Source organism: Rhinolophus sinicus, linkage group LG05 (assembly GCF_036562045.2).
Source record: "Rhinolophus sinicus isolate RSC01 linkage group LG05, ASM3656204v1, whole genome shotgun sequence".
NCBI classification, from domain to species: Eukaryota; Metazoa; Chordata; class Mammalia; order Chiroptera; family Rhinolophidae; genus Rhinolophus; species Rhinolophus sinicus.
In genome coordinates this window covers 37,519,386-37,535,308 of record NC_133755.1, presented here as the reverse complement: position 1 = coordinate 37,535,308, position 15,923 = coordinate 37,519,386, and the positions used below count along the sequence as shown (strand labels likewise).

At 34.6% G+C, this 15,923-nt stretch overlaps 1 protein-coding gene across 1 annotated transcript in view; it reads left to right on the top strand.

The window, feature by feature from the left end:
- PSME4 (proteasome activator subunit 4) overlaps nucleotides 1–15,923 on the top strand; it is an 87,552-nt gene that overhangs the window by 59,665 nt on the left and 11,964 nt on the right. The window contains exons 30-41 of the mRNA XM_019719483.2: nucleotides 57–110; nucleotides 2,577–2,706; nucleotides 3,246–3,327; nucleotides 4,535–4,688; nucleotides 5,247–5,316; nucleotides 6,246–6,371; nucleotides 6,928–7,080; nucleotides 8,687–8,791; nucleotides 9,332–9,423; nucleotides 10,602–10,733; nucleotides 11,407–11,615; nucleotides 13,343–13,428. Coding sequence (XP_019575042.2) covers nucleotides 57–110; nucleotides 2,577–2,706; nucleotides 3,246–3,327; nucleotides 4,535–4,688; nucleotides 5,247–5,316; nucleotides 6,246–6,371; nucleotides 6,928–7,080; nucleotides 8,687–8,791; nucleotides 9,332–9,423; nucleotides 10,602–10,733; nucleotides 11,407–11,615; nucleotides 13,343–13,428 — 1,393 coding nt within the window. The remainder of the gene's footprint in view (nucleotides 1–56; nucleotides 111–2,576; nucleotides 2,707–3,245; nucleotides 3,328–4,534; nucleotides 4,689–5,246; nucleotides 5,317–6,245; nucleotides 6,372–6,927; nucleotides 7,081–8,686; nucleotides 8,792–9,331; nucleotides 9,424–10,601; nucleotides 10,734–11,406; nucleotides 11,616–13,342; nucleotides 13,429–15,923) is intronic.

Here is a 15,923-nt window from a genome sequence, read left to right as displayed (position 1 = left end):
GTTCATCTTAAAATTGTATTAAAATTATACCTCACCTGAATTTTTTTTTTTTTAAGGAACTATGAAAATTTGGTAAACACTTTGCTAGATGGTGTGGAGCAAAGAAATCTGTAAGTGCAAGAACTTCTTTTTAATTTTCAAAGCTTTTATCTTACATATTATAGGAGATTTCTGCCTTGGAAACCATGAATGACTATCAAAAAATATTATAGTCTGCTTCATGAATTTATAATACTAGGAGGGGAAATTTGGGGCTAATGATATTAGTGGTTCTTCAATGTACTATATTCGCCGTGTATAATGCACTCCCGTTTATAATGTGAACCCACATTTTTGACCCAAACTTCAAGAGAAAAGAATCTTTTGTTTTAATTTTTTAACTCAAACTTTATTTATTTACATTTAGGTACATTTATTTGTTCACATTTAGGTACTTGTTTTTTGTATTGTAAAGGAATTTTAGCATTTATTTTTTAATGTATTATGGTACAAGAAATTTTATGTACCGTTAACAAATTTACGATATTTATGCATGAGAGAAGGCCAAGAACACATCATTGTTGCAAGTCCATTGTAAGTTCAACAAAACCAGTTACCATATTCCAGGGTACTATTCTGCATGTGGATATTGTTATTGATTTCTAGAGTTACACTTTTAACTCATAAGCATAAATAAAAGAATTAAAAACATTTATATAAAAAAAGTAGACAGACAGGTTCACTTAAGTTAAAGATTGACCTTTGTCAAGGAGGATACAGGGGCCAAAGATGTGACTTCCCGCCATGACCCACAGTAGTTAGGAATTTTTATGTTCACACCATCCTTTGTGGTTATTTTCAGTCTCCTGAGCTTGTTAGGTTTAACATGTGGCCCCTTTTCTGTCTGCAGTTTCCCCTTTTGGTTATAAATCCAAAGGATGCATTGATGACCAACCTTTTGGTTAGACAGTGTGGTCCCACAGTGCTAGGAAGGCTCATTCTTAGGAAGTCTTCGTGTTAGCATTTATCTTGCTGAATGTTGGAACATTGGGGGTGGGGCAAGACCATAACCTTAGATGGAGTCAAGGCTAAATTATTTATTTATATTTAAAAGAAAAGGTGAGCAAATGGGCAGTCAGATCCTGTATGTCTTCATTAAATATATTCTGGATCATATCTAATCTTTGAGCTATCATAATCTGAGTTTTCCCCTCTGTCTGTTGTGTGTTGCTTTTTGTATCTACCATGTTTCACTGAAAATAAGACATTAGAACATCAGCTCTAATGTGTCTTTTGGAGCAAAAGTTAATATAAGACCAGGTATTATATTATATTATACTATATTATATTATATTGTATTACATTATATTATATTAGACCCGATCTTACATTATAGTAAAATAATACCGGGTCTTATATTAATTTTTGCTCTACAAGACGCATTAGGGCTGATTGTCTGGCTAGGTCTTATTTTCGGGGAAACACGGTTATAAAATGTACACACTAGGACCAAGAGCAATAGTATTAAACCAGTAACACCGATTAGGAGCAGAGGAACAAACATCTTAGACAACCAAAGAACCCTTTACATGCATTATCATAATTTTTTATTAAGCTAATAATGTGTTTTTCTCCCTCGTCTACTGTTATTTGTACCTTATGATAAGTTTGGTCAGATAAATGAAGACTATTATTTCATGATCTAGAAGTTCTAATTGTTCTTTTGGGTAATTAGTTTCCATAGAAAGGACTTCATAGGGAGGATTAATTTCAATTTCCCAATACATTGGATTTTCAGTATCAGTGTTATGGGTTTTATTGACCTCAGGCAAAGTTAATTTGCCTATAATTTTTGTATTATACTACTATATTCCCATAGCATTTACTGTAAACCTGGTGTCATTACATAGGTAGAAATCAGTTAGTATGACAAGAATTTTCTAACCCTTCCCAACAAAAACACCCCCCTTCCCATATACCATATATTGTTTGTTGTGGTGGATACGATATGCCAGGATTGGGTAAATTCAGAATTCCATTTTGATTGGGAGCATAATCATTTACCTTTTCGATTTAATAAGGCCTGTCTACTTTACACTGGAAGCAATCAAGTGTCATTTATTAAAGTGATTTCTGCAAGATGTGTAACTGGGATCTGTAACTTTAAGTTTAAAAGGGGCTAAGGCTGTAAGAACACAATGGTGTCAATTATAATTACTACCTGAAAATATCTAGAGGCCAGGAGGACAGTAAGAATTTCATAAATAAATTTTCTGTGCCTCAGCAGCCATTATAGAGGGCCATTTTTAAATATATATGTATATTTAAATACATAGATACACACATCCACTCTAGAAAAAACAAAAACATTTATATAGATAAAGAATTAGTACTACCCATGTATAATGCGCATCCTTATTTTTCCCTCACAAATTTGGGCAAAAAATTGTGCATTATACACCGCAAAATACGTATCTATTTTATTTCTTAGGAAACTTACAAATGGTTCAATGTGTGTGTGTTTTTTTTTCTTTTAAGTGATTTTATGAGCGATGTGTTTTGTGATTTTTTTTTTTTTCTCCTTCTCCCCTTTTCAGGCCCTGGAAATTTGAACATATAGGCATTGGGCTTCTGTCTCTACTCTTGAGAGATGACCGAGTGTTACCTCTTCGTGCCATACGTTTTTTTGTTGAGAATCTCAACCATGATGCAATTGTAGTTCGAAAGGTAGACACTTTATTTTAGTTACAATCTTGGGTTTGAGATTCCTCACCTGAAGCTTGAAATTCTTCACAAACAAGACACACTTAATGAATACCTTGAAGTGCATTGATTTGAAATCTTCCTCTTTTGGTTGAGAGATGAATAAGTTATCTAACAAAGTTTTAGAGGTTGGGTGCAAGATGGGGCTGACCTAGCCTGCTGCACTAGAGAAAAATCCTTAAGAAATGTTTAGGCTAGGATTTAAAGAATGAGCAGGTCTTGGTTTAGCGAAGCAAGGATCAAAGTTTTCTAGGCAGAGACTAGCACGATGAAGATTGAATAGTAAGAACTGTGAATGACTCCTTGCAAGTCAGATTTAGCCCTCTGATATCTGGTGGCATAGCCAGGTGATGCTCACCTGATATCAGTGGGTTTCTCTGCCACCAGATACCAGTGGGCAAGGTATTTTAAAAGAAACAATACAGCCTTTGCTTTGATCAAGGCAGGCAACCAGTTAAGAGATTTCACAGTTTTGATTCATACCTTACCTCTTCCTTTTCTAGATGGCGATCTCAGCTGTTGCTGGTGTTCTTAAGCAGCTAAAAAGAACCCACAAAAAGCTGACCATCAACCCCTACGAAGTCAGTAAGTACTACCAAATGTAATTAATTGTGCTTCTCAGCAAACTCAAAAGTTTCTTTGAAATGTATAAATTACAGTTCTTGATCTCAAATATTTTTCTATATAAACTATGAAAGTATAAAAAGATTTTAATACAAAATATGAAATAATATTATAAAGAGAAACAATTGGCTTAGTAAAAACTAGTAATAAAAAGTATACTCGTAAGAATACATTGACTGTATGTCTTCGTAATACACGTACCTTTTGCACACTTCGGACAAATGTCATCTACTTATGTATTTCACCAACTAAGCAATTATACTAGGTATTTATCAAACTGTACTTCAAAGACTTAAACTACAATTACCATTAATACATCAATATGATGAGTGATTCTGTCTGGGTGGTAGGATTAGAGGCAAGGTTAATTTCTTCTTTATTCCATACTGTAGTATTAAACTTTTTGAATAATAGTCTCATAATCAGAAAAAATAATAAAGTAACTTGATTTTAGAGAAAACATGTTATTTTTATTCCTTTCTCCACCAAATGTTTCTATCTCTGATAACTCCTCTGATATTCAAACAGCTGTCTTTAGTTCTTCCCCACCTCGTTTTTGGGAGGGGCGTATAACTGTGTAACACCATCTTTATTTTGGGCCACTATAAAATGGTGTTAACTAAATGCTGGAAAGACTCATTATATTCCTTACTGTTAATCTTGTTTTATCCTCACTTGAAACACATGTTTGTAAGTCTCATATTAAATGAATATTTAATGGTTCAAAAAAAAACCACAAGTGTCTGTGTATGTAAAGAGAGAATGTCAAAGTACATATGGTGAAATGTTAAATTTGGGGGCATCTGGGTGAAGACTATATGGGAATTCTTTAAACTCTGTATAAGTCTGAAATTAATTCAGACCTGAGAAAAGTTTTGACAAAATTAATCCTTTTAATTTTGGTGAAAGGAATGAAGTATGGATCGTACTTGATTTTCTGCTCCCAAATAACTATCCCAATACCATTCAATGGGTAATCTCATCTCTTCCCCTCTGATTTGAAATGCCATATATATATATGTGTGTGTATATATATGTAGTCTTGCCCTGAGGGAATTTTCGTAGTCTTTTTATGTATATAAAGACACACTAATCCTATTGTTTGAAAGTTGAGAATAATTATAGCATGGATATTTTTAAGTTCATCAAATGTAATTGTCTTCTTTAGGTGGTTACCCTAAATCCACTCAAATTCTTGCTGGTGATAGGCCTGATAATCGTTGGTTACATTATGATAGCAAAAGTATACCAAGAACCAAAAAAGAATGGGAGTCAAGTTGCTTTGTGGAAAAAACTCACTGGGGATATTACACCTGGCCACAGTAAGTTGCACCTTGCCATGCATCTTACTATTAAAGAGGTTATCTTTGATATGATTTGTTTTGTCATCTTTTGGTTTCTGGGGAGGTTCAGAAGCACTTGAAGCAATTAAAGGGACTCTGATACCAAAGATACACAATCTCCAAGTGTTTTTCCTTTTCCCTCTTTCTCTTTCCTTTTGCTCCTGCCAATGCTATGCGTCAGTCCTGCCTCTTTTCTTGTTTTTCCACTGAAACACTTAAGACTTTCTTAGTTCTATCATTATACGTCTAAGGTGTTTGTTACTAGCTGCTCTAAATGATATTCCTACCTGTTGATACTAAATGTGCCTAAACTAGTCCAGAGAAACTTCCTTGTCTTTTTATTGTTGACTCCAATAATTTTTGTCATCAGCACACATTGATCTGATAGATTTTTGAGGCCAGGACTGTTAGTGATGTGCTCCTATTCCCAAACTTAGCAGCTAATAGAATTCATTAAAAGTGCCTTCAATGCTTTCTACCCATGAAGCTCTAATATTTTTTCTATGTGTATGACAAATATAAATTCTTACTGTGTAGGAATATGGTTGTTTACGCTGGTGTGGAAGAGCAGCCTAAGCTTGGCAGAAGCAGGGAGGATTTGACAGAGGTAAGCATTCCGTTTTCAACTTGTGTAAAGTTTACCCTAGTTCAAATGCATCTTTTAGCCATTGGTTTATTTCAAACTCAGTTCATGTTTTGTTTTTCCCCCAATTCGTCTATTTCAGTATAGCACTGGGTTAAATATTGGTAAATATATACTCTCTTACTTCACCCCTTCATCTTCCCCAGCATCGTGCCCCCCACATTCTATTAGGGCCAGTGGGCAGGATTCTTTTTGTATCTAGGGTTACTCTCAAGTTACTACCCTACGCCACTTGGTACCATTTGGGTCCTACTTTATGTAGTTATCTACTTTTTTCCTATACCATTTCTGTCTGCTAGCAGACTTCTTGAAGGGAAAGATAATGATTAGCTTTTTAGTTTATTGTATATAAATAAATCATGGGGACTCAGTAAACAGATGTTTGTCGATTTAAATCTTCATAAAACATTTGTCATTTTGAAAGTTGATTTAAGAGCTTTTACGTTTGTGTCGTCCTCAGTTAAATTAATGGAGTTGTAACATTTATTTTCTGATTCTTGACAAAGTTTACATTTTAATGTCTGATGTTTATATATATGGAAATAATTTTCTGGGGTTTGGTTTATCGTTTTGGGACTTTTTGTAAATTGCACACAAGATGGCAGAGTAGCATTAAGTCTTCTCTTCCCAAGCAGATAATTCACAGTTTGAGAAATGGAATCCAGACTTGAAAATCTGAAGAAAATATTTAGCTATTCCTAGGATTTAGCATTCTTAGGAGGCAATGTTATATTGGTTCTAGAAAGCCTCTGTTAGAACTGAAAGTTCTTTAGAACAAAAACAGTAGCCAACTGTGGGATATCAAAACTTTTAGTGTTGGATTTTAATGTTTTCAGAATAATGTATTTAAGTGGATTCTTAACCCTGATGTTCTTTTTTTTTTCACTTTATAGGCAGAACAGATTATATTTGATCATTTTTCTGATCCTAAGTTTGTTGAACAGTTAATTACTTTTCTATCTTTAGAAGACAGAAAAGGAAAAGATAAATTTAATCCTCGACGTTTTTGCCTCTTTAAGGTAACTATGTTATTTATATACCTTCTTCATAAAGCTTAGTCACTGTCACTTGGTAGGTTCATAAGTTTTAAAGTATTTTATCAAAGTTTGAGTTTAGTCATGTTATTTTCATTTAAAATGACTCTGGAAGTGAGGCCAATCATACTGATCGTGACTTAAGGTCGTAGGACTCTTTATTTTTTAAAAAGCCCTTTTTTTGGTATTTATCTTTAATATTTGTAATTAGCAGTAGAAGCCAAAAAAACCCCACAAAACTATGCATTTGATGTTTGATTTTTTTTGGGGGGGAGGTGTGCATGTGACCTTTCTAAGGTCAGAAAGATTATTAATTTCTATTTCACTGATTATATATTTTGATGTGCTATGTAAAAATGACTGTATTCTTAACCATTTTAACTTAGAGATATTGTTAAAGCAGTTGAGTTCTAGAGGGAGAACTGTTGGGGGTTTTATAAGCCCAGTAGTAATGTAGTAAACAAATACAAGCATATTATAATTATAATGGAGATAATAGTCATTTAAGTGCTGAAGGACTTTCTTTTCTTTGTTTTTATAGGGTATTTTCAGAAACTTTGATGATGCCTTTTTGCCAGTTCTGAAACCTCATTTAGAACGTTTGGTTGCTGATTCACATGAAAGCACCCAGCGATGTGTTGCAGAAATTATAGCTGGTTTAATCAGAGGTTCTAAGCATTGGACATTTGAAAAGGTGATGTATTTGAACAGCACACTCTCTGTTAGAGCTGCATTATCCATTTATGTGGCCATTCCCAAAACGTTAGATATTAATACTTAAAATACGAAGTGTTCCATTCGATAATGCTTTTGTGTATAGGTTACAGAGTAGTTAGTGGTCTCTAGGTGACATTCACTACATTTTAAGATTTGAATTATTTGCCAACATTAGTGAAAAGTCAGAATATGCTACATAAAAATGATTTCAGTTTCTCTTTAAAAAATAGAAAGATCTTGGAACAGTGGTGGTGCACTATTGCACTGTATCATTTGGCTAGTGCAGTGCAGGGGCTTCTCCTTCCACGCAGCACTCTCTAGCTTCTCACTAAATCCTTTCTCTTAGTCCCCTTGCTCATCTACATTACTTATTTGGTCTTCTAGACAGTTTGTGTTTGACACCCTTTTTGTTTTAGTATCACTTTTTTAAATTGTGAGATTAATTTTTCATTCTGCCTTTAGGTTAGTTTCTTAGCAAAATGCACTAGACTGAAAATAACCTGGCATTATGTCTGGAATGCCTGAATAGAAGGTGGGCCACCATTTCCTCAAACAAAACAAGTATTGTTTTTGGCAAATTTAATTCCACATAGTTTTAGGTGAAGTATGAATGCTTTTTAATATACTTATTTAGTTATATGTGTTCAATTCACGTATTAAGTAAAAGTATGTGTTAATTTGTAATAGTGCCTTTTTCCTGTACATGGAACATGGTTATTTAAACATGTCATACATACCCATACTCTTGTCATCTTTTCTCTGTTATTTCTGAGTTACTTCTTTTTCAGACACATCTCCTTTCCTCAGAAGTTGTTTAAGATACAGCTTTCTTCTTCCTTGTAATCATTGCCCAGTGCTACCACCGGCAACTTCATCCCAAGCCCTCCCCAGCATTCATCCTGTATGGGTCCTTTTCACTCAAGTGCAGTCAGTCCATGGACCGACAGCATGGGCATCACTTACTTGGGAGTTTGTTAGAAAAAGTAGGATATCAGGTTCCACCCTGATCTAATGAATCATAATCTGCATTTTATCAGGAGCGCGAGGTGATTCATATCTCATTGAAATGTGAGAAGCATCTGTACACATGTATTTGCAGTCTCTGTACAACGGAACATTTAAAAAAGCTATTGATAGTAATCCTATCCTAGGAATTGGAAGATTATATTTCAGGCTAATACTAAATTGTATTAAAATATCATTGCTTCCTGTATTAGAATTCAATCAAGTGACCTCTATAAGGATGCAAAACTTAGAAATGATTGAGAGTTTGTTTCAGCCTAGTATACTAAAATTTTAAAAAGAGGACCTATCAGTAATATGAGAGATTTTGTAAGGAACTATATAAGGTGTCTCTTTTCTGAATAACTTTTTTTTGGGGAAAATATCATCTTATACCTGAGTATGTAAGATGATAATATGGTGGTTACTTTCCTGGACTATTTGGGTGTTCTGAGAAATAGTTTCAGTGAAGTGTGTGTGTGTGTGTGTGTGTGTGTGTGTGTGTGTGTGTTTTCCAAGAGAAGATAATTGAAGAAAAATGTTCTGAGCATCATTAACTGTTTCCCATGTGTTTTGAGCAGGTGGAGCAGCTGTGGGAACTCCTGTGCCCTCTGCTTAGAACAGCGTTGTCCAACATCACGGTTGAAACATACAACGACTGGGGCACTTGTATAGCGACATCCTGTGTAAGTGCTCCTGCTCATGTTGTGTTCAGCTGCTCTATCCAGACTTTTATACCCTGTCTCAAAATCTGTGAAATCTCATTACACCTCTTGAATCTTGAAATTTTATTCCTAGTTTTGTCATCTAATTGGAGATGGCTCTGGTTAGCCTTTCAAATTACCCTTGAATGATAACCTAAGAGATTATTATTATGTCTTCTCTGCCATGATAATGCATTTTTTTTAGATTAAATGACAAGCCAAATCATACGTAATTTATAAAAGCCAGATGATGCAAAGTTATAGGTGTTTTCAACACTAAATATGTCCGTAGCTTTTGTACTTTGATATAAAGACAATCCACTTTAGCTAAAACAATTTTCTCTCTTAATCTTTCTAATATGAGCTATGGTAATACATTTGGACTTGACTCACCTGTAAGTTTGAGTTTGATTTTCTTCCTCTATACTTATATTTATTTATATTTCTAAAATAACAGGATCTGACTTCTTTACAGAATTGTAGAACCCCTATTTTATTTGTTAATTTATATTTTCAACACAGGAGAGCAGAGATCCCCGGAAACTTCATTGGCTTTTTGAGCTGCTGTTGGAATCACCATTGAGTGGTGAAGGAGGATCCTTTGTAGATGCTTGGTAAATAAAAACAAAACTTATGCAGTTAAAACATTTTACAACAAAAGATACCATTTTTGTTCTTGATGTATGAATGGAAGTAAACTCTGTGCTCATAAAGGCTAAATAATGTAACTATAGTTGACCCTTGAACAAAATGGTTTGAATTGCCCTGGTCCACTTAGATGCAGATTTATTTCAGTAAATATACAATCAGTCCACTGTAATCCCCAGGTTTCATACCCACAGATTCAACCAACCTCGTATTGAAAATACTGTTGGGAATCCACGGATGTTGAGGGCCGACTGTGTGCATTGTTTTATACCATTTTATATAGGGGACTTGAACATCCAGGGAGGTGCTGGGACCAATCCCCCTGCAGATAACTAGCAACAACTGAAGTTCTGGGAGAATCAAACCTTATGTGCAAATTTTTTACAGCACTGGGGTTGGTGCTCCTAACCTTCGTGTTCAAGGGTCAACTGCACGTTCTTCTGTGAGATGGTGTGATTCAGTTCAGTTCAGTACAACATATGATACTAAGTAGAGTTATTTCTCAATTTGGGACAAGTAGGAGAAATGGAAGCAACCTCAGCAATTCATGCTTAAGTTAGATTCAGCGTTCTCCACTGTCAGAGCTTTTATATTGCGACTGCCTAAAAAGTACCATGACAACATTAACTTCTTTATCACATCTCCTTTTTCATTCTTTCGTATCAGGAAAGAAGAGAGTTATCCTTTTAAGGAAAAATATACTTGGTGGGGTATAAAGAGTTGGAAAAAATTAGTGGACAAGAGAAACAAATGTAGATAATTTTGTTAATAAGAATAATTATTACTGAGATCTATGTAACTTTACTAACACTCGTCACCCCAATAAACTTTAATTAAAAAAAGAATAGTTATTAATAATTTTTCTTAGGAAACTTCTGGTGCTTAGAGATGAACTCAAATAGCATTCTAAAGTCAGTATTTCTTTCGTGGTATAGTAGTGTGATGAAATGAGAATACAGAGAAAATGATACAGGAAAAACAGTAAAGTCTTCATTAAGAGGCTGTTTTGAATTGTCAGTTTTATTATTTATTAGGTGAGAAAATGAAATAATTATCGTTGGATTCCAGACATCATTAATCCATACTGTCAATATGTAAAGACGGAGAGGAACTCTAACACACCTCTCCTGTGCTTTCATTTTAGTCGACTCTATGTTCTGCAAGGCGGCCTTGCCCAGCAAGAGTGGAGAGTGCCTGAGCTATTGCACAGACTACTGAAGTACTTGGAACCCAAACTCACCCAGGTTTACAAAAACGTCAGGGAAAGAATAGGGAGGTAGGTATTTTCTCTGTGATACAGTGTACCTCTTGAGTTTTTTTATTATTAAATTTTAATACCTAATAATACATACTGGTTATGTTGCTACTGAGTTTCATGGTGTCCTCTTCAAATTTTGTTTTATATTTTGTTGTGGGACACTAGACAAGAGGCTCTGAAGGTAAAATAGGCTAGCTGTTCCACACCCCAGTTTTGTTTTAATTTTTTTATTGGAGACTATTGGGGGACAGTGTGTTTTTCGAAGACCCGTCAGCTTCAAGTCAAGTCATTGTTTTCAATCTACTTGGGGAGGGTGCAGCTCACTGGCCCACGTGGGAATCGAACCGGCGACCTGGGTGTTATGAGCACTGTGCTCTAACCAACTGAGCTAACTGGCTGCCCACTGGCAGCTCAGCTCCAAGTCAAATCATTGTTTTCAATCTAGTTGTGGAGGGTACAGCCCACTGGCCCATGAGGGAATCAAATTGGTGACCTGGGTGTTACAAGCACTACGCTCTAACCAACTGAGCCAACTGGCCACCCTCACACCCCAGTTTTTAATACCTCAGAATTGCAGGCACAAGCACAAGAGACCTCCAGGAATTGTGTTGGTCGGGTTATTATAACTTTTGAACGCTAGTTTTATTTATAATGTGGGATCTCTTCTTACTATACATGTTTTATTTTACAGTGTGCTGACCTACATATTCATGATAGATGTTTCTTTGCCAAACACCGCGCCAACAGCATCCCCTCGTGTCCCTGAGTTTACTGCTCGAATTCTAGAGAAATTGAAACCCCTCATGGATGTGGATGAAGAAATTCAGAACCATGTTATGGAAGAGAATGGAGTTGGTGAAGAAGATGAACGAACTCAGGGCATTAAACTCCTAAAAACTAGTGAGTGGCTAAAATTAGTAGAAACTTGCTTAAAAACAGACATTTATTTAGATTTTCCTAAGGATTTTTTCTCCTATTTTTCACTGTGGCAAAATGTACATAATATAAAATTAATAGTTCAGTGGCATCAAATCCATTCATATTATTGTCCAGCCATCACCATCATCTATCGTTAGTATTCTTTTCATCTTGCAAAATTGAAACTTACCCATTAAGCAGTAACTCCTCATTTTCCTGTTCCCCCAGGCTCTAGGAACCACCATTCTATTTTCTGTCTGAATTTGCCTTAGACTAGGTACCACATTTAAATGGAATCATACATGTCTGGCTTTTTTCACTTTGCATTGTGTTTTCAATGTTTATTCATCTGTTGGTGGGCATTTAGGTTTTTTATACCTTTTGGCTATGGTGAGTAATACTGCTATAAGCATTGGTGTAGAAGTACCTGTTTTAAGTCTGTGCTTTCTTTTGGGCATCCAAAGTGAGTTGCTAGACCATATGGTAATTCTGTGTTTAACTTTTTGAAGAGCCCCCAGGCTATTTTCTACATCCTTGCCAACCAACACTTGTCTTGTGTTTTTATGACTATAGCTATCCTAACTGGTATAAAGAAGGTATCTTGTGGTTTTGATTTGCATTTCCATAATGATAAGTGGTTGAACATCTTTTTGTTGATTTGCCATTTTTGTGTCTTCTTTGGAGAAATGCCTATTTAAGTCTTTTGCTCATTTTTTAATTAGATTGTTTTGTTGTTGAGTTATAGTTCTTTATAGAGTCTGGATATCAATCTCTTATTTGATGTATGATTTGCATATATTTTCTCCCATTCTCTGGGTGAATGGGAGAAAATATTTGCCCTTTATACTCTCTTTATATTGTCCTTTGATGCACAAGAGTTTTTTTATTTTGGTAAAGTCTAATTCATTTTTTTCTTTTGTGGCTTTTTTGCTTTTGGTGTCATATCCAAGATATCATTGCCATATCCAATGTCATGAAGTTTATCCCTTAAGTTTTCTTTTAAGAATTTTATAGTTTTATCTCTTACATATAGGTTTTTAATCCACTGTCAGGTAACTTTTATATATGGTATAAGATAAGGGTCTAGCTTCATTCTTTTGCTTGTGGATGCTTTGTTGAAAATACTGTCATTTCTTCATTGAATAGTCTTGCCACTCTTTTTGAGAATTAATTGGCCAAATGTGTGAGGGTTTATTTCTAGTCTCTTTAGTCTATTCCATTAGCCTGTATGTATTTATGTCAGTACCACATTGTTTTGATTACTGTAGCTTTGTAGTAAGTTTTAAAATCTGGAAGTTTTAGGGCTTCCAACTTTGTTCTTTTTCGAAATTGTCTTGGTTATTGGTGGTTTCCTATTGTTATATCTAAAAAGTTTTCAAGGATTCTAAATATAAACAACTAATATAGTCATTATTTTTGCTATGTTAGGATTATTGAAGGCTAGTGTTAATTTGTATAGTTATATGGCAGACTGTTAATAATTTGCTCACTCATTCTTTGAGAGTGGCTTCAGTACCCTAGATTGGTTGACACCCTTTGTGGGTCCTGTCTACTACTTACTGATCAGTGTCTAATTTATGAAGTAGTATAGACAATCTCTTTGTTAACATTGAAGAGCTGTCAGAGTGGATGTCTGACATTACAGTATTCTGCTTTGTGGTCTCTAACTGGATAGCAAAGACTGATTCTGCATGTTCATTTCCAAATAGTATTGAAATGGCTGATGGCGAGTGCAGGAAGATCCTTCTCTACAGCAGTCACAGAACAACTTCAGCTTCTACCTTTGTTTTTTAAGGTAAGTCTGTAGATACAATTAACAGTGCATCTCCTTTTGACCTTCACAATGAATTTATATTTGTCATCTGATGGTTGATAATGTTTTTAGACTGTGTATGATTTTCATTAGATGAGAGTGGTTTAGTATTTTTTGAAATAATCTTTTTAATATTAGGTTAAGAGTAGGATCTTGACAGATACAAGGAAAGATTACAGACAGTGTTTCACTGATAGCCAATTTCCAAGTAATAATTTAGGAACATACTGATCGCTGAAAGAAAAGCCACAATAAAATTTTTGAATATAGCTATTTCTGACTTTTTAATTTAACGTATAATCTGAAGATCAAGATGTTCAGTATATTTTGTTTTACAGTTTTAAATGGCACCATAATTGGTTCTAACAAATATCTGCAGGAAGTAACTTGTCTCTTGTAATCATATAATGACATTGAAATTTTATTTGATGAAAGGTGTAAGCTGAGGTGGTTTTAATTGCTTGTCTAGTCAGGGAATGGAGCCAATAAAACTAAGATCACAGATTGATATATTAGTTTCCAGGATTATAGTTTGCAGTCATGCGATGGTTGGTTGTGATTGTTTTACTCATTGCACGTTTGGAAGGCTTGGCACAAACATCACCACTACTTGACAATTATTGGTCAGTATAATAGATATTATTATGTCAGGAGGGCGTTTATTATTGTTTATTTACAAATAGCATGCTAAACTTTTGATTTGCCACAGTATGCTTTGTCTTTAGGATATTTCAAAAAGATGGTGCTATCAGTAATTGTCAAAGATTCACTACTAAAATGTTTTTAAGAATGCTGTGTAGGGCCTGATAAAAGTGAACAGTAACTTTTTAGTTCGTGCGAAAGTATTAGTTTGGTGCAAAAGTAATTGTGGTTTTTGAAATTTTTAACCTTTTAAACTGTAATTACTTTTGTACCATCCTAATATAAAGGTCCTTGTTACATGTAGATTCTTGGTGTAGATAGGGTTTGTCTTTTCAGGCAGTGGTGCTTAAACTTTTTTCCACTGCCACATGCACAATGAACATAAAACATGATCAGGCAGTGAATGTTGGCATAGCTGGAGTTCTACCCCTATTCTTTCACTCAAAAAAAAAAAAAAGAATCAGAAAGCTAATATATGAGAAATATATAGAAGAATGATTTGAATCCACTTGAAATTTATGAAAAATGGAAATCATTAGAAAGCTCTACCGCATAAGTTGCTAGTGACAGGGCCCAACATTTAACCTGAATATACAAATATTGAGGTTGAGAATCTGCTTTAGGCCATATTGGTGAATGGCGTCTGAGGTACGAAGGCATCACAGCACAGATGAACAGTTATTTTGAGACAGATTAGACATGAAGGATAAAAAGAGGAATATAAAACAAAGCTATTTGCTAAACTGTAGGAAGAGCACACACGATGGAGATAAAATCAGAAAATTCATTCTGGACATATTTGAGGTGCTTATTAGATTCTAAATGAAGTATTATGTATCCTATTCTATGAAAAGCAGTTTTATATGAATGAAAGAATCCGTTGAGCTAGATAGTGTGTGTGTGTCTATCGATTTTTTTATATATCCCTTGATATATATATATATATATAATATATATCAAAGTGATATATATGTCTCAAAGTGAAAGCTTCAGTTATATGCCTGTTCTATGTCCTAGCTTAAGAGTCTCCATGTTGCTCAATATTAACACGTTGCGTACGGTGGGGTTTAAATCCCTCGTGAAGATTCTCGTGATCCGTACGCAACGTGTTAAGGAAAGAGGATTTCCAACCAAGAATAGTTTACAGAGCACTGACTTTGGAATAAATAAAGACCTAGTTTAAAATCCTGTCTGTGACAGGTGCTTTTTTTTGTGTGTGTGACCTTGTGCAAACTACTGAACTTCTAAGACCGTTTCCTTATATGTTAAGTGTGGAATAATAGCAGTATCCCTCACAGAGCGGTGACAAGGATGAAATGAGATAATTCCTATAAAGCAGAGAGCACAGTGTAAAATATGCACGTATATTATTTTTGTTACTAGTCTTTAACTGAATTTTAATTTGGAATAATTGAGAGCTCAAATGATAGTGGTTAGGGAGAAAGAGGGGTCGTGTTGCATGCCAAGTTGCATGCTTCACTAAATGTTCATCAAAACTCACCACTGTAGAATAATAGTTTTACATATGTCAAACTTAGAGAAAAATTAGCAGATGTTTGATAATTGGTATAAAATTACATGCCAGTGATAGCATTTCTTCAGAAAAATTATTTTTCTCAGTAATTAGAGAAGACCCTGTAAAATATTTTCTTTGCTAACTAAACGGACAGCATTTTCTACATGTTAACACAGTTTAATGTGAGTTAAATTTTATCTGTGATACACTAAAAATAATAAATTTGTATGAAAATAAGGCAGAAGAAACATTAAGATCTCTTTTTTACACATCAGTGTATCTGTTCCGATTCTTTGATTGCAAACACAAGAAGCCAAAT